The sequence below is a fragment of the Peromyscus eremicus genome, chromosome 5, assembly GCF_949786415.1.
Source record: "Peromyscus eremicus chromosome 5, PerEre_H2_v1, whole genome shotgun sequence".
Classification (NCBI taxonomy): domain Eukaryota; kingdom Metazoa; phylum Chordata; class Mammalia; order Rodentia; family Cricetidae; genus Peromyscus; species Peromyscus eremicus.
The window spans coordinates 121,657,307-121,683,583 of NC_081420.1; the positions used below are offsets into that span (position 1 = coordinate 121,657,307).

General features: G+C 41.9%; 1 protein-coding gene across 1 annotated transcript in view; it reads right to left on the reverse strand.

The window, feature by feature from the left end:
• Rnf150 (ring finger protein 150) overlaps window positions 1-21,522 on the reverse strand; it is a 100,927-nt gene extending 79,405 nt beyond the window's left edge. Inside the window, exons 1-4 of the mRNA XM_059263082.1 lie at window positions 21,434-21,522; window positions 17,711-17,777; window positions 11,562-11,622; window positions 8,744-8,994 (exon numbers count right to left, since the gene is read on the reverse strand). Coding sequence (XP_059119065.1) covers window positions 8,744-8,994; window positions 11,562-11,622; window positions 17,711-17,777; window positions 21,434-21,522 — 468 coding nt within the window. The remainder of the gene's footprint in view (window positions 1-8,743; window positions 8,995-11,561; window positions 11,623-17,710; window positions 17,778-21,433) is intronic.
• Between the last annotated feature and the right edge of the window lie 4,755 nt (window positions 21,523-26,277).

Consider the following 26,277-nt stretch of genomic DNA (forward strand, 5'->3'; position numbering starts at 1 on the left):
GCCTCTAATATTTAGAGACTATTTTTATTGTAGTCTATAATCAAACCTATGAAGATGATACATACTTAATATAGTGTGTTATATGGAAATGGAAAAAAATAACTTCAGTGTTTCAGGTCCAATATGGCTGTTAATTTCAATGTGATAGACTGGAAACAAGGCATATCTTGTCTGCTCTCTCTGTGTCCCTCCGCTAGCTCTCTAGCTTTCTCACTCTCTTACTCTTTCTTACTCTCTTGCCACTTCATGGTTGCCAAGAGCTGAGCAGCCTCCTCACGATGTTCTGACTTGTGACAGGTCCACAGCGATGGAGCAAGCAACTGAGGATTGAAACCCTGAGACTCTGAGGTAGAACAGCGTCCCTACATTGACAGCATCCTCTTATGTACTCTGTCAGAACAAGAAAGAGACTCAGGGTGACAGAAAGCAGCCCCCGTAAAGCTGTTGTATGATCTCTCTTGCTTCGGGCTGCTTGTTTCTTTGGTTTTTCTTCTTGGTGTTCTTGAAGACTGGGTTCAAGACACGACACATGCTGCCCAGCTACCTGCTTAGCTTAGAGTTCTCAACTGTACCAAGCATAAAAGGGAAGGAGGCATGTGTTGGGACCTGCTGTCTATCCAGACACAGAACTCTTCTTTTGTGAGTCTCAGTTAGAGCGATGGTGAGGGAAGACTTAGAGATCACTTCAGGTAGAAGGAGGAGCCATGGCAGTGTGTACCATCCTTCTGGTCCAGGGGCATCCCCCACAGTGTCTGGTTAATATGCTTATGGATGTCTTCTAACACAAGTAATTCCAAATTCTGCTTTTTAGTAAAGATTGTCAAGAGTAGGACATGCTGGTAATTAGATTTATCCATCAGTTTGTTCTGAACAGGTGAAAAAGACATTTATCAAGGTTATTGGAAATTTTTTTGACAGTAATGAAGAGAAATTGCTTCGCAGAAAATAAGGAAAGAACTAAAAAGACCCTGTAAATATCCATGAGATGTTAAATGATGACGTACCTCATCAAATTCTAGGTACTAAATTGGCGATTTTCTAAATATTTAGGAAACTGGGGGAAAATAAGACATGTTCCTTTTCATTTCCTGAGTATTAGGAATGCAGAGAAGGGGAGAATAATCACATGAAGCAAAACTGTGGGACCTCGGATGGAGGATGCAGTGGTGGTCTCAGAAAATCATACCCACAACTGTGCCATTTTGACACGCTGAGTTCTGAGAGCTGAGGGAAATCTGAGGGTCTCAGGAGCAGCTTCAGAAGCCAGGTTTCACATGGAACTGTTTCTGCTCCCCCAAAATAAGTCATGGAAGTCGTAGTTCCTCTTCTCTAAGGTGAGTCATAGGAGCTAGAGTTCCTCCTCCCACAAAAAAACCAAACAAACTCGAAACCCATAAAGGTCATGTTTGCTCCTCTTACTTGAAAGCCTTCATTTCTGAGAAGTCTGCCTTTACTCAGGACAGAGAAGTACAGCATAGAAAAATCCCAGAAGAATCTTAACAGGCTGGCATTGCTACCCACACCCAGTCTGTCACCAGGAAGTTGTACTCTTTGCCCAATCACACTTCTATGTAGCTCTCTATTCTCTGTGACCCTAAGGATGATAGATACTTCCTCCTGGGTTCTTTGGCCTTCTTTTTGGAAGAAGACAAAATATAAACTGATGAGTTCTAACTGCCATGTTGATCTCTTTTTGACTTTTCTTGTTAGTGGTATGCTAGCCATGACCCTTATGATGAACAAGGAAAGAGATTGCCCTCCATAACTGTAACAACATCAAAAGTGGATAGACTAAGGAAGACACTAAGTCATATTTGCATATCCCAAGTCTTCTCCAGAGTACCCACTTTTCAGGTAAGCCTGCCAATTCTGATGATTAAGTGGTACCATGAGCTGATGTTTCCATATCCCTTTCTCCATCTCTGACTTCTCTTCTGAGCTGTGGCCTCTTAGTGAAAAACCTCCCAGGCATTTCTGCTCCAATATCTAATAAGCTTCTAAATTTAATGTTGCCAAATGCAATGTTAAAATCAACCCCACTGGACCTCTTCTGCCTTCCCCATTTGTAGTAGATGTTTGAAATTGAGCTAATTACACCCTTAATTCTCTGCTTCTCTCAAACATATTGTAACTGTATGACTTCTCAGCCGAAGTGGAACACTCTGGAGAGCAAACGGAAGAGTTAATAATTAGACCGTGTGATACTGTGGCACTTCATACAAAACACACATTTTGTTCTTTATCTTAGTTTCTGGTGAGAGCTCCCCAAATCCCTGCAGTTATGTGATGGGAGTGGCAAATGTGAACCAATCTTGTTATTCAAAACAAGCACTTTCAATCACCCCTGGCTTTGTATTAATAAGGTGGCTTTTGGAAAGTCCCCAAGGATGGGGCTGCTTGCCTCAGAACTTTGTGGTTAGAGGTGTGGGATTTTCAGACCTACCACCGCGTGTACCCTGAGTGCAGTACTGCCCACTGATGCTATTACAACAACAGCTTCTCCGTGAGGGCAGAGGTCGTGACTGTAATAAATGTGGAAAATAAACTCGTTCTCTCTCTGCCTGGGAAAGAGAGACTGGCGGTTTAATTGATCACCAATGAACAATGATGATTTAATCCCTCCTGCATAGGTAATGAAGCCTCCACATATCCCCAAACAGGGTTCAGAGAACTCCCAGACTGCTGAGCATGTGGAAGTTGTCCCTCTCAGACAGAATATAGAAGTTCGATACCCTGCCTTCCATACTGAACTTTCTGTCCCTTTTAACCTGGCTGTCCTCCAGCTGTAACATTTTTGAATGAACAGGAAAACATTAAGTCAAGAGCTTGTCTGTGCACAATCTGTCTTCCAGATGCACAGGTATGTAACCTGGACTTGACCCACATCTAGAATGCACCGTCATGTGGGACAGAGCCCTTCCTTCACCTTGGGGTTTGACAGTATTTCCATGTGTCTGTGGGCCTTGGCCTTCCCATTTCAAGTAAACTGTTGTCTGCTTGCCGACCTTGACCAGATGTCCTCCCTATGCTGATTCCTTGCCGATTTCCTTCTTACTGAATGCTCACCGGAGGTTCTTTGTTTGTGTATCCTGCATTTGGTGTAAACAGCTTAGATGCAAGAATGTAGAATATTCGGTAGCGAACTTCTGCCCTCCGGGGATCCTCCATTGTGCCGTAAGCCTGTATTTAAGGTTTCCTCCCTCTTTCAATAAACGGCATTTGGCATTCTGCTGTGGCGAATGACTCGCTGTCTCTTGTCTCTTTTTTGTAAGCCACAGCCCCTCGCTCGGACATGGTGAATGGGTGGTGGTAGCGTGGGCGCTACCGCAACATGTGTCAAAATCAAGTTAGAGTATCGGCAAAGGCACAGGAGACGCCATCCCACCGTCCAGGGAGCAGCATGTAACAGCACACAGGTAAAGCCACAGAACACGTGGTGACATATAGATTAATAGAAATGGGCTGAGTTTAGTTCTAAGAACTAGCCAGCAAGAAGTCTGCCATGGGCCAGTTTGTAAATAATATAAGCCTCTGTGTGTTTACTTGGGTCCATTTGGCTGCAAGGGCTGGGTGGGACCCGATGGGACCAGAGAAACCTTAGGACTATGTTGTTGGGGAACCAGTTAATGTGAGAGAAAACCCTATATTTGCGGCAGAAGTGTACATGTTCTCATTTGAGTGAAAGCATAGAAGGAAAAAACAGGGTCTCTTTCCCCTTCTATATTGGCTGGCACAAGAGGTGTAAACTAAGACATATTTCTATGTTCTATATTGGGTCCACAAGAACTTGAAAAAGCTCCGTAATTTGACACTTTAGCATTTTTTTGTGAGACTGTAGTCCAAACCCACCACTGTCCATGGTAATTATGGTCCTTCACATGGTGTCTGCTGCCTATTTTAATGTGTGTTCCTGTTGCTGCTACTATAACAAGCTGTAAGAGCCCTCATCTAGGTAACAAATGTGAAAATAACTTTAAAAAATATTCATACACTCACCAGCACTGCCAGAAGCACACAGAGGATATGGTCAGAGATTTTCCCTCTGGGAAGACTGGAGGATAATTGCTAGGGGAATTTGGTGTGGGAAGGATCTTTACTCTGAAATGTGTAACTTTTGTTTCATGGTTACTATATTTTTACTCTGCCTATACACTATTATTTGAATTTTTAAAAGTGTTTCACGGCATAGAAGTCTCCACAAAAACTAGATTTTTTTCATCTACAGTGAAACTTTTAAGAATTTATTTTTATTTTGAGACAGGGCCTAGGTGTGTGTTTTGTTTTGAGGCTATGACTGTACATTCCCGTGGCTAGCTGGGTATTATATTTATAAACCTCTTTTTCCTGTAGTTCTAGAGGAATGTTGGAAAAATGATTCTATTCTGTTTCCAATTGTAACAACCTCATGTATAGACTTCTATATACAAGAAACAAGCAATTAACATTTAAATACTGTTTTCTAAGAATTCTTCTCTTTGCTATCACACATGATTTTATTGACATCCTTCTGATAATGCCACAGGTTTCTTGTTTGACCCTCACAGCACGACTCCAGGGCTGGCATGCTGTCACGCTGACCTTATATTTGAGGCAACTGGGGCCTGGGCAGAGGAAACAGCTTCTGAAAGTGTTGCCTCTAGGTCTCATCAAATGTTTGGCCCACACTGGCCCTGATTCCCAAGCTGGTGCCTTTAACCACCACCCTGTTTTAGGAAGCACGAAACAGTAGCCAAGGTTCTTATCCACTTTCAGCTGCAGCCCTTTTTCTCCGGGTCTCCATATAGAAGACTGCTGTGACTACCCAGTGGATCTCACTCCAGGGGCAGCTGCACTGACTTGACCTTCTCCATGTACAGAACAGCACGAAAAGCATCATTATCATGTAAGATGCTGGGGAAGGTTTTTAAATCATGAACCACATGAAGCCAGGTGGATATCTACAACAGACTAATTCAAGCTTAGTCCTTCTTCAGATACCTGTCAGTAGAACACATTCTAATGTGAGATGAAGTCCTTTCCTGTTTCATCTCAGGCTACGGGCCTAGAAAGACATGGAGGCTCACTCTTTCTGAAGGTCAGTGATACCGTAATAAAAATAAATGATTTAAGTCAACCTGCTGCTTATTATAGATATGGCTTGCACAGCTGTAATGTTCTGTTGAACAGAGTGGAACACCGTCTATCAAAAGATATTTTTTCCTAAGCTCTTATTCCATTCTTTAAAAGGGGCTAAAAATGTAGTGTTCACATTGATCAGGAAACAGGGCTAACTTTTAACATGGTCCCATCACTGAGTGACCTTGGTGATAACACATTGTAATTCAAGGAAAGTTAATAAATGTCTCACTGAGCACACATGTGCCTAAATGGACATACAAGCCCTATCTACCTTCAGAAAGTAGAGTGATCAAAAGGATTACGCAATGAACTCAAGGTCTAACTAGTTCACAGCTTCAAATTTCATCCTTGCCTTAAGTGCAGGTGGCTGCTTAGATTCCCCATGGCCATAAAAACACATATTTTTTATTTATGACTGTCAAATTAGCTGATAACTATCTTTTTAATAATCAATGTACAAATATATCCTTCCTACGGAACCCAATAAGAGCCAGCTGGACACATTCCATGTTCATCACCTTGAGTCTAACTGGTATTATATGGACTACTGCAGCATTTAGTGAGGACACAGAATTGGACTCAGGTGTGGTCATTCAGCAACCAACATGATGTATTAATGGATACCACTCACTGGAAACTACTATCAAAATGTCACCTTTGAAAAATTAAATATCCATTCTTGATTTAAAAAAAAAACCCCAGTAATGTTGACATTTACAAAATTACATACTTTGTAACAAGAGAAAAATATCTCAACCTATAAAACTGAATGGAAAATAATATGATGGAAATTTATTTCAAAAAATCTCATTAAATTGAGAGTATTCCTTTAAATACTATAGGTTGAGAGATTAGCTTTCCATGTTATTTTAGATTATTTAGAGGAGTTATTAGACATGCCAGTGAAGTGAAATAGGATGTTTAAAATTAGAAACAACTAAACCAACACATAATGATTAAGTACCTGGGAACAAGCATAAGAAGACTATGTCACATTGACAGGTGCTGTGGGATGGTCTGTATGTCAAATGTGTTGCTGATTGGTCAATAAATAAATCACTGATTGGCCATTGGCTAGGCAGGAAGTATAGGTGGGACAAGAAGGAGAATAACGCTGGGAAGTGGAAGGCTGAGTCAGAGACACTGCTAGCCGCCACGATGACAAACAGCATGTGAAGATGCCGGTAAGCCACGAACCACGTGGCAAGGTATAGATTTATAGAAATGGATTAATTTAAGCTGTAAGAAAAGTTAGCAAGAAGCCTGCCATGGCCATACAGTTTGTAACCAATATAAGTCTCTGTGTTTACTTGGTTGGGTCTGCGCGGCTGTGGGACTGGCGGGTGACAGATTTGTCCTGACTGTGGGCCAGGCAGGAAAACTCTAGCTACAGACAGGCATCCTTTAATAGTGCTACCAGAGACTAAATAGCCCAGAAGAAGCAAAACCAAACTGTACTGAGGAGATTCAAGACCACAGTTATAAACTTGCTGTGAGTTATCCTACAGCTTTGAAAGCTGCCATGACACTTCCAAACTCACAGACACAAATGCAGTGAAGACACTGCCACAGAGAGGACAAGCAGGGACAGACGCGCGCGGCATGTAGAATTCCGTCGTTCCTGAGATAACACAGCACTGGAGCGGGAGCCCAGGGAGTGAGGGGAACAGTTTCGAGAGCGTGGACACAGGATGAGTTTCTCTCCCAGGGGTACCTCATATGGTTAAAGGAGGCTATTGCACACGAGGGGAAAGGTAACTATTCAAAAGTGCCAGTCATAAAAATGGCAGGTCACCATAAAAAAAAAGTACCTCTGCTTCATTCTTTATAAAGAGAAGTTCTGTAAGATTTAATCATAAAAGAAATAAAAACGAGGTAAAGGAAAGCAGAGAGAATGTTTTTCTAAAGGTCTGGCCCAGAGAAGATCTAATTACATGAGCTCTAGAGGTTTATTCACAACTGGATAGATTCAGCTACTTAACAACAACAACAATCTTCACGCTCCAGAGAACCACAGACTAAGGTAAAGATAACAAGAAGCTGAGAAATGTAATCCCATATCATAAAAAAATTGGCTAATTTCCTCGACCGATAAACACCTGATACACACTAATAAGAAAGTATCCAACAACTCAACTGAAAAGCATCGGATCGCAGAAGCAGGTCCGGAACAGAGACGGCCTGTTTCATACTGACTTGAGAACACATGTAGTATTACTTATGATTTGAAAAGTGTGATGCCATGGCTGGGAAGGTAAGCACGTTGGTGGGCTGTGGCTTAGCATGTGCAAGGCCAGGGGTCAATGCGCAGCGCCACAGGAACAAAACAAAACAAAAAGATTGACATGATTCATTGAGTCAATAAAAAGCTGCAACATTCCTTTGGTAAGGATACGGAAAGCTGTTTTTCTTACGTGTGTGCGCGCGCCCGCGCATGTGTGTCTATGTCTCTGTGTGTCTGTCCGTCTGTGTGTCTGTATATACAGGTGTGCACATATGCATGTGCTTGTCCTGAGAGGTGCATGGGGAGGTCCTACTTTGTGCGAGTCAGTTCTCTCCTTCTAGTCTGTGGATTCTGGGGCTCAAACTCAGGTTACCAGGCTTGGAGTCGAGCACCTTTGTCCCTGGAGCCAAATTGCTGTCCCCAACAAACTGCTTTTTAAGTATTGTTGGTTGAAGTATAAATTGGTTCAACAATATTATTTTGGAAGACAATATTGCAGTCATCATAGTTTAAATACATATACTATTGTCTTGGCGATTAAACATCCAGAATTTACCTTAGAAATACACTAAAAAATGTGCTAAGTATCACATACATATGTCTTGTTTGAAAGAGAAAACGTGTCCATTAATGAAACTGGATAAATGACTCTGGCATATGAAGGCAGTGCAATGCTAGGCACTCATGAGAAGTGAGAAGGCTTTTGGTTTTGTGTTGGGATAAATTAATCTCTATGATAATTAGTCTCCAGGATGAAGAGAGAGAAAGGTGCAGAGTTAACTATGCTCTCATGCTGTTTTAAAGAGCGTGTTTATGTATACAAGCATCTGCATCTAGGCATGTGTAAAATATCCCTGGAAGACACTCTATGGGGTAGAAGTAGGCAGTTAGGACTCACATGGAAGGTGATTGTTTTCATTGCATTCTTCTGTACAACAGTCACGTTTTATACAATGTATATATGTCCAAAATGTACTACTTTAAAAAAGTTTTATGTTAAAAACAAAAATCTCACCCCCCCTCCCCCCGTACATTCCCAAGGAAGAAATCCTGGTAATTTTCAAGTCGTGTTATCACTGTTAGCACAATCTAGGCTCCTGTCCCTCTTCCCTTCTCCCTTCATTCTGTGTCTGCTTAAATAAACATGTGTTTAAAGATGAGCAATGGGACAGAATATGGGATAAATCATCATCTTAGATGACAGTATCAGTAAAACATCAGAATACTAATGTAAGAATTTTTTTGAAAAACTGCACTGGAGAAGTTAACAGAGTTTGTGGAGTGGAGTCAGTGGACGTTTTCGATCTCATCCTGTTATTTGTGAGTTACACAATTTATACCATAATATGTGTTGTTTGCATTAAGTTTATAGAGCAATGCTTGTCTTAATGAGCTACTCACCTGGTTCCTGTCCCTGGCATTTGCATATCGAAACCTCTGGATATAATAAAAGACCAGCCATGCGAGGGAAATGATCATCAGGACAATGAAGGAGATGGAGACAAACACAACCGATGTGCGGCTCACATATTTTTGCAAGTTCCGGGTTCCGATGGTGATGTACATGGTCACGGTGATATTCCTTTCCAGCAGGCTTACTATCTCCTTCCCTTTGGGCTCAGGAATCATTATAGCCACGATGTCTTCCACACCTGTGGCGAGAGGGGCGAGGAAGCAGCAATGAGGGCTGGGCAAGGGGACGCAACCAGGGCGAAGTGCTTGGGAGGGCAGTGTCTACCTGACGGCACTACTTCTTGTTACAAAGTGCCGCACCATTTTGTAAAGCGCCATCATTTTCATTGACAGTTCCCCAAACTATAGTAATTTGGTCTCCAGAATTAAAGGTAACGGTTTCTAGATTTGTGCCCTCCCCACATCATCACTAACTGCCAGATGTGTTAAGGACTGACAGCAAACACATGGTGTAGACTCTCTCCCTTCCTCTGACACCTTTAAGAAGGGGACCCAAATACCTCTCAATCCCCTGCCATGAGGCTGTCTGTTTATGTTAACACCTCTTCTAATAAAGTTCTTTTGCTTCAAAGTGCAATCGGACTCAATGTTCCCCTTGAACCCCAAATCTAAAACCTTTCACTTCCAGAATCTTATTAAAAGCTGAGGTCCCTAACAGCTAGACTCTGAGTCTTATCTTGTCTTCCTTCAGCTCCCCAGAGATGCCGCAGTTACACACACACACACACACACACACACACACACACACACACACACACAAACACACACACACACAAACACACACACACACACACAATTGAATCATGATTCAGACACCAGCATGGTCATGTCCAGGCTACTTTTCCGCTCTCTAAGGTGCTGCCCCTGAATTTGGTCGAAGTGAACCCTTCCATAGATCCCCCCGAAAAGAACAGAAGAAGTTTCCACTCCACAGAAAGAAGTCAAATGCACCCTTTCCTGCCACCAACCTCAGCGCTCTCTCCCTTCCCCTGGCACACTCTGTAAACAATCACAGATCTCTGAGTACCGTTTTTTAAAGCAGTTTTCTCCAACAGAGAGTACCCAAACGAGCCAAGCCAGGGCTTCTTCAACAGCGCAGATAGGATTGGCTAACGGATACAGCAGTCTCAGAGCTATTTTCTGCATATTCTATCCAACTCAATGGAAGCAGTTGTGTGTCCTCACGCCAAGAGAAGGGCCGATGAAGGTGGACAGTCCCGGGACAGTGTGGCCTTCTCTGTATTCCCACCACAGTGCCCTTGTGTCCCCACCGCCAGAAGGAAGAGGCTCTTTTCTTGGACCTCAGTCATATGGGTTTTTGTCCCTATGTCATGATACTGTGTGAGGGGCTCAGTGAGGACTAGGAACTGATGCACAGGGTTTCTTCATAAGCATAGGACACCAAATTTAGAGGCGCCAACCCAACCTGTCACTGGGGCTGACACATGGAACAGAATCTCACAGATCATTTTGCATTACAATCTACAAACTGAGTGATACACACAGTCCCACTTCCAGGTGGAAATATCCTGTTCCCTGAGGTGATTAAACAAAACGGAATTCGCTTACTATTTAGGGAGTTGTAGATTCAGGGAAAAAAATGAAAGCCCGCTGCAGATGCTCACAGACTGTGGTCCGGCAGCCAGCGGTACAGGATCGCTCAGCTAGGTTGAACCAGATTATAGTTGTGTGTGTGTGTGTGTGTGTGTGTGTGTGTGTGTGTGTGTGTGTGGTGGTGGTGGTGGTGGTGGTGGTATTGTAAGCCTCTTTGACTTTACTCTCTATCCAGGGCTTCAGTCCCATATCCTTGACATTGTTTCATTCAGGCTGATTAGTCAACTGCCTTAGGGTCATTTATTTGTTACTATAGCATATTTTTTACATCGTTAAAAAACAATCCAGGTGCACACAAAGGAGACTAGCCATTGGTTATATATTTTCAACATTCCCACAATTGTTGCATTGATGTTGTAAGACCATCAAGTCATTTGCTGGGTGCTCATGTTCCTTGTTTTCTTTGAGAATTACTGAAGCTGAGGACTGAATACACACACCAACCTGTAGCCCCGTCTCTTCTCATGCTCTGTGTGTTCTGGCTAAAGGCTTCCTGTGGTCTAGGGTTTTGTGAGGGATTAAGGCCACTCCCAGGTTTTGACTCTACGGAAATACGATCTGCTTTGTACTCTGGACTAATCTGGCCTGGGGGGATGGGGTTCATCCCAGAGCTGCAGTTATTTTAGAGATATATGAGTCCTTGAGAGAGGGTCATGATTTTCTGTTTATTTCCTTGTTTATATTCTCTGGGCTTATTGAAAGCTCTAGATTAGGTTTTTGTAAGGACAGGATGTGAGGGTAAGTTAAGAGGCTTTCTATGCTCAGACAGGCACAAATTTATATTTTAATAGCCAAATGAAGATATTTCTTAATTGCTTCCAGTTTTGATACTCTGTTTAAAAGGTTTCCTCTTGAGACCATAGAAATACTCATTTAAAAACAGCTTTCCTAAACCATATAGTTTTACCTTCCATATTTAAATCTCTAGCAACCAAATACGTGTTGCTGACAGAACAGTGGTTACCAAGTTCTCTTTGTGGGTGAGTGAAAAGGATGGAGACCAGAGTGTGATTTAGTTTCCCCCTAAATCCTCGGCTTTGTTTTGTACCTTGTGTTTTCTGTGAGGTTGACCTACTTTTTTGCAGAATCTGCCCCAGGCTTTTAGTCTTAAATCCTTTAACATGTTTCCTACCCGGTGGTGGCTTGAAAGTCCTCTGCGTCTCAGCCTTCAGTTTTCCTATTAGGAATTCACCCTTGAGAGGCCATGCAGTACAATCATTAAGAGTTGCTCTCTGGAACCAGACAGCATGTTTTAATCCAGAGCAGCACTTTAAAAATAGGCACTGAAAGTTTTGGATCACCGCTACACTCTAAATTATTCATTATCTGCTTTCTGGGATCTGAGAAAACATTTTCTCTTTCTGCAGGGTAAGGTATAATTAACTATTTTAAACTGTTTGTTTTAAACACAAGTGCCTAGTGACTGCCTGTTGTCTCCACCACAGTGGGGACCTCAGGACACACGACATGCTCTGGGAAGGAGAAAATATGCAGGGCAATGGGGCAGGTCTATTGGTCTGGACACATGTCTTATTCATTTCTGTTTCTCTTTGTACTTCAGGTTCATTACAGCAAATTGCACTGGGGACATGAATTTACCACAGTGGGAATAGTCGCTAAAAACTGGATGTCTAGGGACTCGAGAGATGGCTCAGTGATTAAGAGCATTTGATGCTTTCTCAGAAGACCTGAGTTCAATTCTCAGCACCCACATAAGAACCTTACAATTGCTTGTAACTTCAGTTCCAAGGGATCTGATGTGTTTTTTGACCTTTGTGGGCTCCTGAATACACACTGTGCACATAAACTTATGCAGGCACACACACACACACACACACACACACACACACACACGCACACACACACACACAAACATGAGCACGTGCGTGCGTGCACATACATTAAATTAAATTGGGTATCGGTGTAAAGTTAACTGCATTTGGATGAATTATTCTGATCAGTGAACAAAATCAAGGTCAAGAGGCTATTCCAGGACCTAATTTGTTTGAAGGGGACATGCGCATTTATGTGAATAGTCACACTCTTCCCTGATCTTTACTTCATTCCAGATGTACACCTGCACAGAAGTGTAACTGTGGGTGTGCAAGAGACAAGACAGGAGAGAAACAGGAGCTGGTGGGGTGTGTCAGGGCTTGCTGAGAGACCATAGGAACAGCTCATAGTTCAATGATGCTCAATTGGTGCACTTTTTATCTATGACACACTAGGAACTCCTAGGCTTATGGAAGTGACGTGCACAGACAGCATAGTTTGTATGGGTAGAATCCACATAGACCAAGCTATTTGCGTAATTTCATGTTTACCGTGACATGAAGGCACTTTCCTGCCAAATGCCTGCTTTGGTAAAATGGCCCCAGTCCACCATCTGTTTTCCTCCCAAACGCACTTCATGCCATGGAGTGGTAAGGGACTGCTGTTGTGTACTCACTGTGTGTTTGGAAAACCTCTTCAGTTAGAGACAATACTGTATGACCAGCACAGACAACCTCAAGACCAGAAGCAGAAGCACCTTGTATTGTAACACTTTCTCTATCCACGACAGCACTCAGCAGCCATTCTCTTATTTGATAAGTGTGTGTACATCAGGAATACAAAACTTACAAAGCCCAGGGATGTTTAATGATGAGAAAGCCTCTACTTACACACTCAAGCCAGGCTGCTTGGTCATTGTGTTAGTGAAATCTCTAGAACACCAGCAGAGTGCAAAGCACTGTATGGAGCCCGTTACCTATTCCTCTCTATACACCTTGGGTGTGTGAACATCTCTGCACCCTCCTTGCTCCCCTAATCTGTGCTTTAGTCTGTCTTACTGTTAACTCTCTAGGACTTAGGAATTTGTAAGAAAAATATTCACTGTTCATTTGTAAATATTTTCTACTTAAACATTTAAAATAGTTCATAAAAACGTAGTTAGTTTCTGATTACTGTTAATTCTCAAACGGGATTTGTATGGAATGATTTTAAAACAGTAAAGTACCATGCAAATCGAAAGTTATTACTATTTTCTGTACCAACAAACATTTGCAATATACACAGATGCAAAACTTCTAAATCAAGCTCTCCCAAATAGAAGGCAATTTTTGTGCCTGAGTGGAATTTATTCAGAATATGAGAATGATCTAATGTCAGAAAATACTGTGGTGATTTTTAGGACATTAACAAGTATAAGGAGTAAAGCATATGACTATGTTGTAGAGCTTGTTATATGCCTGTATTTGGTCTTCTTTTCTTTATGGTATTCATATTTTAGGCAGGCACAGGCTGGCAGTAAAAAATGTTAATTCCCAGACTCTCTTGCAGCTAGGTGTTGCCACATGTTCACTATTCTGAGATGTGTGTGTGTGGAAATGATGCTTTTCACTGCAGAGTCTTATTCTGCTGTGGAAAAAAATAATGCCAGTTGTGACCATGTATACAAAAGTCAACACAGTTCTACAATTAAAATTAGAAGACTAATAATAAAACACAAGACTCAAGTCAACATGCAAAATGAAGAGTCTCTCACCTACCTCAATCTATGAGAAACTAAGGGGAAAATGGTCCATGTGTTCCATGGTGGACATCATGAAACTACTAAGAATAAACTTCATAAACATTGGAGCTAGATGAAGAGAACCAGGCAAAGACATAAAAAATCCCAAAGGAACAGATATCATTTTAAACCCAAGGGTTGCTAATTTGTATATAGTTTGTATCAAGTACATGGTGATTTTTAGTTAGCTATTAGTAGTTATGACTTGGTTGCTTTCATAGTATGCCAAGGAGCAGAGTCTCTTGAAATTGATCATCTTTTTAGGGGAGAAGGTTCTATTTGTATTTAAAAAATCACTACCTATTCCTTGATGGTTACAAAGATCTCAGTGATTAAACTAAGTAATTGCAGTCATATCTATATCTTTCTCTAATTTTCTCTAATCAGTTTCATGACATAGTATGATAATAATCAATAGTCTAATAAAACTACTGATCATGGGCTGGGATATCCCTTAGTAGTTAAAGGGCTTGCCACCCAAACAGCAAGCTTGAGGACCATAGTTTGGAGCTCCAGAATCCAGTAAGAGCTGGTGGGCATAGTGACCACCACTAAGGACTTCCAGAGTCCAGACAATAGATACCAGATCTCTGGAGCAGACTGGCAGCCTAGACTAGTTGCTATCTGGTGACATCTGAGTTTGATTGAGAGACCCTGCTTCAAAATATAATGTGGAGATGATCAAGGAAGACTTTTGATGTCCTTCTGGAGCCTCTACATGGAAGTACATGTAAGTGTGCATGCACAGAAGCAGACACACACAAAAATGAACAAGCAAAACCCGCAAACCCAAACTAAACTGTTGTTTGGTTTGTTTTCTCAGCCTTTCCGGTTGCCCTTTGGTGTATGGGTCCCCATGGTTTTACCTGTTCACAGCATTGCTGCAGCTGAGCACTCTCATGACACAGTCTGCTGGCCCTCTCTAGCTCGAAGCTGCTTGCTACATGTCTTTGTAATTTCACCATGTCTGCTTACGAGCCCTCGTCCAGTACTCTGGTGTAACACGAATATACTCAGTCTGAGGCCTTCCTTGTTTTCCTTTAATTCTTGAATGTTTGACTTCATGTTTTCTTCAAATACATCTTTCACTGTGTTTTCCTCTTCTGTAATTTCTATTATCCTGTTGGTGGATCTTACTCTCCCTTTCTACATGTGTCTTGTTCTTTCTTATTGCTCACTGGTGTTGTTTTACATATTTATATTGCATTATGAAAACAGGGAACTGAATGGCATAATTAACTCAAATACAGAAATTACTTGGACACCACAAGATTTTACATGTACAGATTTTTAAAAATATGTCCACAATTTTATGACAGTTATCACATGCATAGGGTGATAAAACCATGACACAATAAAGACACTGAAATAATCAATCACCATCAAAAATTCCCTTCCTGTCATCCTTCCCTTCCCTAAGTCCTAAGAAACACACACACACACACACACACACACACATATATATATATATATGTATATATAATAACTTTATAATTTCATCATTTCTGGAATATCATGTAGATGGAACCACACATAAGTAAACCCTTTCAGAATAGTTTTTTTTTCACTTAGCACAATGTCTTTACTATTCACTCAAACATCTATCACTAATTTATGCCCGTTCATTCTTGGGTAGAATTTCATAGCATGAACTGCGATAAGCCACAGCTCATTCAACCATTGCCAATTGATAGATATGTGTTTACTGTCAGTTTGGGACTCTTGTGAGTAAAGCTGTTATCAACAGTCATGTAGACATTTTATGGGAATGTAAGTTTTCATTTCTCCTGGGGTACATGGAGGCTGAGTGCTCATGCTTTTATACAATTGTTTTGCGGATTTATTTATAAAATAAAATTTTGCGGATTGGCGCTCACACTTTGCATCTCACTAGCAACATCTTAATTTTCTGCTTAGTCACTAAGCTGCCTTGACTACAATACTGTTGGGAAAAATCCACCTAAGGAGAAATGGTTTGCTCAGGACCACAGCACTGGAGTTTCAGTCCACGGTCTCCCTGCTCCTGCTGCTTTTGTGCCTGTCATCCATGTCATTCCCGACAGAAGCATGTGACAGAGGACAGCTACTTAAGAGAGACCAAGAAGCAAAGAGAGATCAGGGGTTAGTGTCCCAGTTCCCCTCAAAAGATTGTCTCTGGTGGTCAAAGCTTTCTCCATGAGTTCTCAGTTGAAAATTCTCACCACTTCCCCAATACTGTCACATGTGGGGGACCAAGCCTTGGGGGACACTTGGGACCCAAACCATAATTGTTTCTGAAGCTGAGATTTCAGCTCACCAATTCGTCTCAACTGTATCCATTTCACATTTTAGCATATTTATTGTGTTTTTTCTTCAAATTATTGTCTTTCTCATACTAAATCTTTCTCACTAGTTCCGTCCCACAGCATCTAGCTCTTTTTGTGCAGCACTGGCCACCACTTACTGCTTGTGGCTCATTTCTGAAACCATTCCTCCTCAAGTGGTAAAACAACAGCCTGTCCTATCATTAATACCGCCAGCAGCTGCCTCCTGAACTGGCCTCTGAGTTCACGCTGACCCATCTACTGTGTCTGGGGAAAATCCCAGTCATAAGCCTTGGCTTAGTGGCCGCAAGAGATTAAGAAGAGAGAAAGGTCTGGCTGGCCCCATCCGTGTGCAATGGACAACCAATGCCTCTTCCTTCACTTGGCTCTGGGACGTGCTGGTGGTTGTGTTCTGTCATATGGCCCTTGTTAGCTTTACCTGAAGTATTGCTGGAGCCCAGGCTTCCCACACCCTGGCCACAATTTTTATGGCAGACCATATAACTATAAATGGTTATAATGCCTGATACCATCTAAGCCGGCCTGATTTCACACTCTTGTTCCTGATTCTTCCTCTGTCTCTTGGAAAGTCTGGTCAGCAATGCCCCAGCCTCTTCCTGGAACAGTCCCAATTCCTGTGTACTCCTCCCATCACCCCCCGACTCTTAGTCTAACCACCACCCCTCGGGCTGGAACTCCAGTAGTAACTGAGTCACCTGTTTCCCATCAGCCTCCACATGGCTGCTCTCCTTACCCAGACTCTGTCACATGTCACACTTAGAAACCCTGTGCAAAGCACCCTTCACTCCTTTGCTCTTCAGTTTATCCACAGAACTCCCCCACCAACTCCACCTTTTCTGGGCCTCCATGTCACCACGTAAAGGAAGCAGAGAGAAAGGTCTCGGAAGCTATCTGCTTCCATTGAAATGCACGACCGCCATGCTCAAATGAGCACTGTGTATTGTTCTGTTCCACTGGACATTTCACTCTTCTTCCAAATGATGATCTCATATCATGTCTCCCTGACAACCCCCACACCCCTTCCCACCCACATTCTCAATTACTGACCTTAACCACAAAAGTTCTTGAAGAAAAGCACCTAGCTGCAGGAAATGCTCTGTCCCATTATGAAATGAGGTAGTTCATGTAGAACCACCTGGCACAGGGCCCGCCATAGGAAAACCACTAAGTACATGCTACTTTTATTGATAGCATTATCATGACCTTGCCAGTGCCAAACATACCAATCAGTCTGCCTTCCACCACTCTCCTCTTGTCGCAACAAAATAAACGTTCCTTGTGCTAAGGCGGCCAAATCCTATCAGTGTGATGAACCCCACCTGTCATCCATCTCCCCAAGGTACAGAGTGTGCACACGGGAAGTTTGAGCTGGGGAGAAAGTATAACTTGATTCTTGCAGCTTACCTGCTCAAGTACCCCAGTGGTCTTAAATAAGGACTCCTGTGGGGCTAAGCTGTGGGACACATTAGCACTGCAAGGGACAAAGGATAAAAAACTTCCTTAAAAGAAGATAGCCGGAAGTGAGGCGAGAAACAGCTGACACCAAGATTGAGTCATGGGCGAGCCGAATCTGAGTCAGCCGAGTCTGGGCTTTTCCTCTATTGCTCCTGTTGACCATGATCCCTCAGTGACAAACCTCCAATGCGGAACTGTCCAGCTCTTGGCATGCCACACTGTTGTTGGCACTGAAGCTCGGATATTTTCATGCCATTTCCACCTGTTGTCTAACTTGTTTTACTTCAATTAATTTATGCAGAATTCACAATAGAACTCACCTCTAGTGTCTTCATATATTTGGAGAAGAATGTCTACATCCAGTTACATTGTGAACACCTGCCTGGTCCATACACTCAAAGCCACCCTGAACTGGAAGGGTGACCAGTCCACACAGCTCCCGTGTGCTAGTAGACTTCCTACCTCAGCGAGACACTTCTGCAATACAGAACCAGATGCTGTCCATGCAATCCATGTATTTTCACACATTTGGGGGACAGAAGGATATTCTTGGGAACATACTCTTAGTTTTGACAGTAAATATACTTTACGGTATGAATATTTAAATTCAAAGTAGGAGTAATTGAGGATTAAAGGATTATTTAGGAGCCCAACTGGTTAATTTTTAATGCAAACCAGCTGATAGGATTTCTCCAGAAGATATTTAAGTTCAAAACAGGAATGTTTTGGGGTTGCTAGATAAACACTGGGCAATTTGGGCCACCCCAATTCTCTGTCATAAACTTGAAACAATCAAATGTGGCAAGTCACTGAAGTACATTTTAATCCTCACAGTGGTATTTATCATTACAACCAATAACAATCAGCTTTCATGAGGTCAGACAACCTGTAAGGGGCATGCTCTCCTTGGAACAGCTGTCATAACTTAACTAGTAGACCATACAACATTTTTCAAAACATTCATGTGTGTTCCTATTGTCAAGTCTGTAGAAATTTCTGTGAATGCTGTGAAATACAAGGGAAAGTGTTAAGTACAAAATGAAGCATTTCTAGCTCCATCTGGAGCATTTTTCTTGGGACATGATCAATAAATCAAACTCACAAATAACTTATTTCTAGTTTTTGTAATGATTATAATACAATAGGGTTGAGGTTAAAATGAAATAAATTATGGAGTACTAATTGGTTTTATAATGATGGAGTTTCAATTAGAGTCATTTTATTACAGAAAATAAGTCTAAGAACCTTCTGCTCATCTGTAAAACATTTTACATTTGAATTTTGGTTTGGACAAAGCTCAATATCTGTAGTATCACTTAGCATCAGATTAATGAAGTCATAAGACAGGAGATGATGGGGAACTAAAATTCTCCAGCGCAGTTTTCAATTCCTAAAAATCCTAAATAAAATAAAATAGAACCCATTGCTATAACATCTTGCTGGGTGACTCTGCAAGATTTATTAAACCTTCAGTAACCTTAAAGCTAACAGTTCATGGTAGCTCATGACAGTCAATGCACTCAGTCCAGAATGTTGACTGGAGATAAAGTGGACAAATCCAGATAACGAAACTTAAGTCTATATGCTCAATGGACAAATCCAGATAACGAAACTTAAGTCTATGTGCTCAATAGATAAGAACTATTATTACATCATTTATAAAATAAATGTTTAAGACATTACAGGTAGTGTAAACCCTGCACTTAGATCCAGAGATGCAGGGAAAGAAGTGTGTTATATATATTAACTGCCAACAAGCATGGTTTATCGACAACTTGGAACTCCTGACTCCTGTAAGGACCCTCCACTAGGCAAGTCACTCTGTGGAAAGAATCTCCTAAAAGTTCCTGTGTTGACGCCTGTTCCATGGTCTATGATGTTATCAGCAAATGGCAGCATCTTTAAGAGATGGAGTGTAGTTGGAGGACTTCTATCCCATCAGGACACATCCATGGGGAGAATTGGACTCCAGGCCTTCTTCTTTCTCTGTTCCCTCTCTGCCATGAGGTTGGCAGCTCCCCAACAATGTATTCCCAGCGAGATATGCTGCCCTAATATAAACCCCAAAGCAATGAGTCTATCTGGCTATGGATAGACACCTCCAAAACTGCGAGCCAGGAAAACTTGTGTTTGTATAAGCTGATCATCTCAGATATTATATTGTAGTCATGAAAAGCTAACACAAGCAATTTCTGGAACATCAGAGGGTTGGCATGGTTGATGAAAGGATATTCTAAGGCAGATAAATGGAAAATTCATCTTCAAGGTCAAAGATGAACATGACAGGCTAGTAATTCACAGCCAAGTTCATGTCATTCTCTTGAGGTAGTGAAAAAGAAGTATACATTTAGTCAGACTCAGTTACATGATCGAAGAAGACATGGACTTACATGCTGCATTATTTATAACTACTAGAAAAAACGTCATCTCCTCTCCCTTTAACTAATTAGACTGCCATTAACAAACTGGAACCTAGAACGGCAACCTAAGGCACTCAGCATCCTCCAACGAGGCTCTGGATGGGACCTACTGTAACTACAGGGCTGCATAAGCCAGGAAAGGGAACTAACGGCCCCTTACACGGTTTGTCTATTTGTCAGCGGTCTGGAATTTCCCATTTACTGTATCATTATAAAACGTCTCACTACCTGATTCATCTGTTTCCTTTTAGTGTTTAAAAGTTGCCCTTGAGACAAAGAAATGAGAATTCCCTTATTCAAAATCCACGTTGGGAAAAATCCCTCTTCAAAAGTCAACTTTGTTACTTTGATTTCCAGAAGGTGGGAATCCCCAGTGTTCCCTGTGGTAAGATGACATGGCTCTGAGCTCAGCAATGTTAAGGTCAGATGAAAGACTAGCCATTAGAATAAGGAGGCACAGTGAAGCCTTGGTGGACAGAGGACAGGTTTCCCTAGTCCCAAAGCGTCACAAGCTTCGACCTGATGGGTAAATAGTGCAGACTGGGTGCGGCGAACTTTGCTAGGCAAAGGTTTTCTGATGTACACGATTGGTACCCACCTCTCCTTGGTCTTTAGTCTCTCCACCAGTAGTTCTCACGGGAGAGGAAACCAGTGAATTCTCTTAGGTCCTCAGGTCTAACCTGGGAGACAGTTGGGCAACAAGCTTGAGAAGTAGATCTAGAATCGGAGACATACCTGCTTTCCATGTTCATAAGTCAAAGTGTCTAGCAGATCTGGTCCATTACCCTTCTATAAACCCATGCATGCTTTTCAGTACATACTGTTCTGATTTTCAACTGCCATTGCCTGGATTTTATTGACCAAATAGCTTTTCTTGGCCACTAAGGGTTGGGCACTGAATTATTGCCACCTGGGTGTAGCCCCAGTGACTGAGGAAATTATGTACAAATACCACAGCCTTCCTCCCAGGGCTGGAATAGCTCTGTACACATTTTCTACACCATTTTGTCAACTTTCCAAGTGGCATTTAGCCTCATTTCTCATAGGAGGCTGCTGGATAACATGCCGTTTATGGGTACCCTTCTCTCCGTGGCACAGGTTCCCATACCCAAACAGGAGTTTCCTGGAACTACCTTTTAAACAAACACTCGGGATCTAAATCCTCATCTTGTTCTGCTTCTGGGCAACTGAGACTTGAGGTTCCTGACTAGACGTTCTAGTGGAGCACGCTGCAGTGGTTGTCTCTAGCTACCTGCTGCTGGCGTCCGCCGCGCAGCCATGAGGCCGGGGGATGGATCTTTCCATCTTAGAATCCACTAATTGATCTTCATTTAAAGCCATCACTAGGCTCAGCTATCAGAAAACTTTTAAAGTATGTTTGAAACAACTGGAGTATTTGGAATCACTTCTCATTTGCCCTGATTTTCATGAAATCTAAGTACAAATCAAGTGTTTCTGGAGAAAGGTAGCAGCCAAGCCTCAGTGTAATGTGTTAAAATGTAAAATACAAATGAAAATTTGAAACCAAGTATTTGAAAAACTCCAATGATATTTAGATATTTGAAATGATTTTTTTTCTGAGTAGATATTAAAATGAACTCCAGATATTGTGGTTGCATAAACCATGTTCAATTCAATGTTTCCCATTTCCCCATTCTTCTATGACAAAACCGGTCATAGAAGTCTAATACGAACATGCAGCTTATATCATATTGCCTTTGGAAAGTATTGATCAGTCATACACTAAAGGAAGTGTATTTGCTAGCCCAGCGGGCACAGTCACTGCTGTGCAAAAGGGTCATGACAAGAAAATACCCTCATCCTCCCGTCTTCTTAAGGGGTTGAATTTTAAAGTGACTGCCACAGGCTTGGCAACGATATTGGAGCCCAGTGAAAGGCAAAGGCTACATCATCTTCTCAGGCACGCAGCTGCACCCTCGTATGAGTAAACTACTGATATTCGTGTAAGTTACAGAAAGTGATTGAAGAAACAATGCCAGCTTATAAAAGGCAAAGCCTACAAGCTTGCTTCTGCCTGAAAGTGGAGGGAACACTCTGCCCCTGCCAGCTTTTCGGAGTGAGAATGGATGACAGAATTGGGAATTAGGTGCTGGTAGTAGGTTCATTGTCTATGATATCAACTATTTATTTGTTGTACAGAGGAAGAAAACAGGGCCACCAGACCGGTGGCCGGCTCACGGTGTAGGACCGTTTAACTCTCTATCAACAAAAGAGGAGAAGAAATGACAGTTCTGGGCCACTTTTTATGCTGCTATCGGCAAAGCCCGCAGCTTTCTGTAGACTCAAAGCTCATGTTTTCACACTCACCACCCATGCACCCGCCACCAATTCTCCTCCATAGCTTCCTACATATTTGCTTCCACATTTCTGGATAATTTAACTAACATTTCTTGATTTATATTTTTTTATTTTAAACTTTATTATTAAAAACTATTGCAAGTAAAAGAAAAAACACAGATGGAAATTAATCAGATGCAAAGACTACACAATTCCATGAAATCCTACGCCGTTGGAGTAGCCATTGGAAAGGAAGCTGTGGAGCTTCACATTGAATTTTATACTTCACTTTATACTTTATACCTTATACTGACATATTGCTACCATGAATAAAGTCTTAGTGGTACTCATCTCTGCCATCCTCAACTCCTTTCTCATACCTCACTGGATGAATCAGCATTAATTCATGCAAATACTGTTCATCATGGCGTCAAATGATAGATGATATATGACTACCCACTCTTTGGTTTTCCTGGAGTTGATAACTGCGTCAGTTTTTCACTTGCCTGGCTTTCAATATTTCCATTGTTTCTCCCCCAAAATGCCACTGTATTTCAGTCATATGTTCATCAATACTTTTTCTACTTTCTTCAAACACACTGGTTGACTTTTAGACTTTTTCTTTTCTTTCTTTCTTTCTTTTTTTTTCCTTTGGGAGAAGTTCTCTCTGAATCTCACTGTCATTTGGCTCTCACATGGATTTACTTCCTCCCAGCTCAGGACGTAGCTATCATTTAAGGGCATTTTCTACATAGAGAGGAGTTTTCACTCCCCCAAATCAACTTTAAACTATCTTTTATTAATATCTCACAGGCATGTATTAAATGCCAGTATAATAGTAATGATAATATCACAAATATCCAAATATTCCAGATACTTAAAGTCTGAATTGGTTCTTGTATTAGTCACCTTTCTGTTGCTGTGATAAAATGCCATGGCCAAAAGCAACTTAAGGAAGAATTTATTTTGGTTTATGGTTTTGAAGGGCTAGATAGCCACGCTGGTAGGCAAGATATAGCAGCAGGAACAGGAACCTGAGAGATCACATTTGGACCATACACAGGAAGCAGAGAGCACAGCAGAAAGCTGGGTGAGGCTACGAACTCCCAAAGACAGCTCCCAGGAACATGCTTCCTCCAGCAAGGCTCCACTTCCTAAAAGTCCCATAGCCTCCTCAAACAGTGCCACAACCTGGGGACCGAGTGTTCAAATGCATGTGCCTACGGGGGGACATTTCTCACTCAAACCAAAACGGTAGTTTTTCTAAGTATTTGAAATAGACAAAAAGTGTCCTTGCTTGAAACATTTTGAAACATTTGGGATGCCTATCCAGCAAATGCTACCACATGTTGTAGTGGTAGCATTTGTTATGGGAAACCAAACCTGATTCTTCCAAGGTGGGATAGGAACTGACATACGTTTTAGTGTCCAAGACATTTACCTGGCAATTCTGTTGTTAATTATCAACTAGCTCAACATTGTGGGAAAATTTGGGTTGTGAGATCTTTACAGTGTAAGTTGAATTGGAATTTGAAGTCAGGACTACATTATTGTTGTCATGGTGATTTCCTTTTGGCTTATGCTCAGCCAAAGAAAATCCCAATGCTAAGGGGACCTCAGAAGAGGTTTCAGATGTGAGTAGAGTTAAGAAGCACTGTTGTGCTTGAGAGGGTAGTATTTCTCTTAGAGCCAACCAGGGAATGGCTGCTGAGTCCACCCTCCACAGTTTGTGTAGAGAGGAGGCTGAGGGCTGGGAAACGGTCCAAGACGAAGGGAGGGTGGGCTGCAGCCTGCAAGTAGCTTATAAACCTTCAGAGTAATGGAAGCCATAGATTCCTAACAGAGAAATTATCACATTAGGGATGGATGCTATCATTTGGACAAACTACACTTCCTGGAGGGGATGGAAATAATTTACACCGTCACATCAATAATTCTAACCCTTGGATACGTGTCTTTGAAGATTATAACAACTGAACATGTAAATCGAAGCACTGACTCACAGTCCTGTTGTCTTAAACACACGAAATGCAACTTTTAATGATCTGTTAACTATTTATAGTCTGACAGTACCTTATGGGAGCTAAGGGTACATGCAATTACGCTGGCCCTAGGAAGCCCCAATCAGGCACAGGGCATTGCAGAGGGAATGAAGAACATTTTGGTTTGTTCAGATAGAGGTTTGTTCATCTGAAGCCCCTCACTGACTATCTGTATGGAGATTGAGGACGGCAGTAACCAGAGGGACGGGTTCCTTCCTCCTTCCTCCAGGCCTTTTTGGGCACCTATCTGAACCTTCTAGATTAGAGACAGATTTCCATGCGACTCTGGTTCTTTTCCTTTCTCTCTGGTGCTGGGGACCAAACTCATCGGCTCAGGCTCTACCTTTGAGTGACAACCCCAGCCTCCGAAAACCCTCCCGTGCATCCTTGTCTTAGAACTTGCAATCCGTTTGCTCACACATCCACCCGGGACGGACCTGGGAGCTAAAGCCTTTCTCATGTCAACTGAAGGCTTTCTGCAAGTCGGCCTCCTGGTCAAGGCAGCATATTTATTGTCTGGTACTAACTGTTTCCACTTGCTGGTTCTAGTAACCACCACTGCCTTCTCTTTTGTGAATAGCCACGAAAACAACAAAACAATTGCTTTCTTAACTCCCTGACTTTCACTTTAATATTTTGCAAATATTGATTTCTAAAAGCTCCGAACAAGGCTAACAAATTAAAACCATAAAAATCCATTTCCTTGCTAGAAATAGGCAGTGTGGAGTGTCAGAACTTCAGCCTTTAACATGTTTCTGATTAAGGCAACGGACAGTTCCCTATGCGGGTTGTTGAATAATAGGTAAAGTTTCTTTCCAAATCTGAACAAATATATGCTGACTGAAATTGGAGAAGAAGAATAACTTATGTAGAAATAATTCTAACTATAAATATAGAGAACAGGAAAAACATGTTTGATCTCTTTCCCGGTATAATTACAGAATAATTATTCAAAATTCAGAAAGACTAGAATCAAGTTAATAATCCGATCTTTAGTTCAAATTCCAGTTCAGTCATTCAAGAACTGAAATTCTTAAAATAATACAAATTCCTTGGGAAAATCCACAGTTGCATGACCCCGCTCCTCCAGGGAGGAAGGCGCGCGATCAATATTGTCTGGGAAGCTCTTTAACTACTCCCATTCTCTCTCGCTGAAGGATGTGGACTCATGGTCCCCCTTGAATTTCCTCACTGAAGCCTCCAGGAGGGTTGGCATGTTTTCCTGTACCTGCCCCTCAGCTCAGCATCTCTGTCAGAGAATACAGACGTCCATCACAAGCTGGGATGATGATATGAAGAGATCCCGAGGTCCTGAGGATTATTTTGGAATGGTGCTCAGGAGCCATAGGAAGTGTGGGGGTTTTGTTTGCTTGTTTGATGAGTCAAGGTCTCCCTATGTATTCTGGTTGTCTTGGAACTCACTATGTAGACCAGGATGTCCTGGCACTCACTATGTAGACTACGCTGGGCTTGAACTCATTATGTAGACTAGGTTGGACTTGAACTCACTATGTATACTAGGCTTGGCTTGAACTCACAGAAATCTACACACCTCCACCTCCCAAGTGCTAGGATTAAAGGTATGTGCCACCATGCAGGGCTGCAGTGTGGTTTTAAAAAATGACTAAATTTATTACTTACTATGTGTGCACCCAGTGCAAGAGGGGTCCCTTGGGGACCATGAGGAGGTGTCAGACAGGAGGACCTGGCTGTTGTGAACCAACTGTGTGGCTGCTGAGACCTGAACAGATCCTCA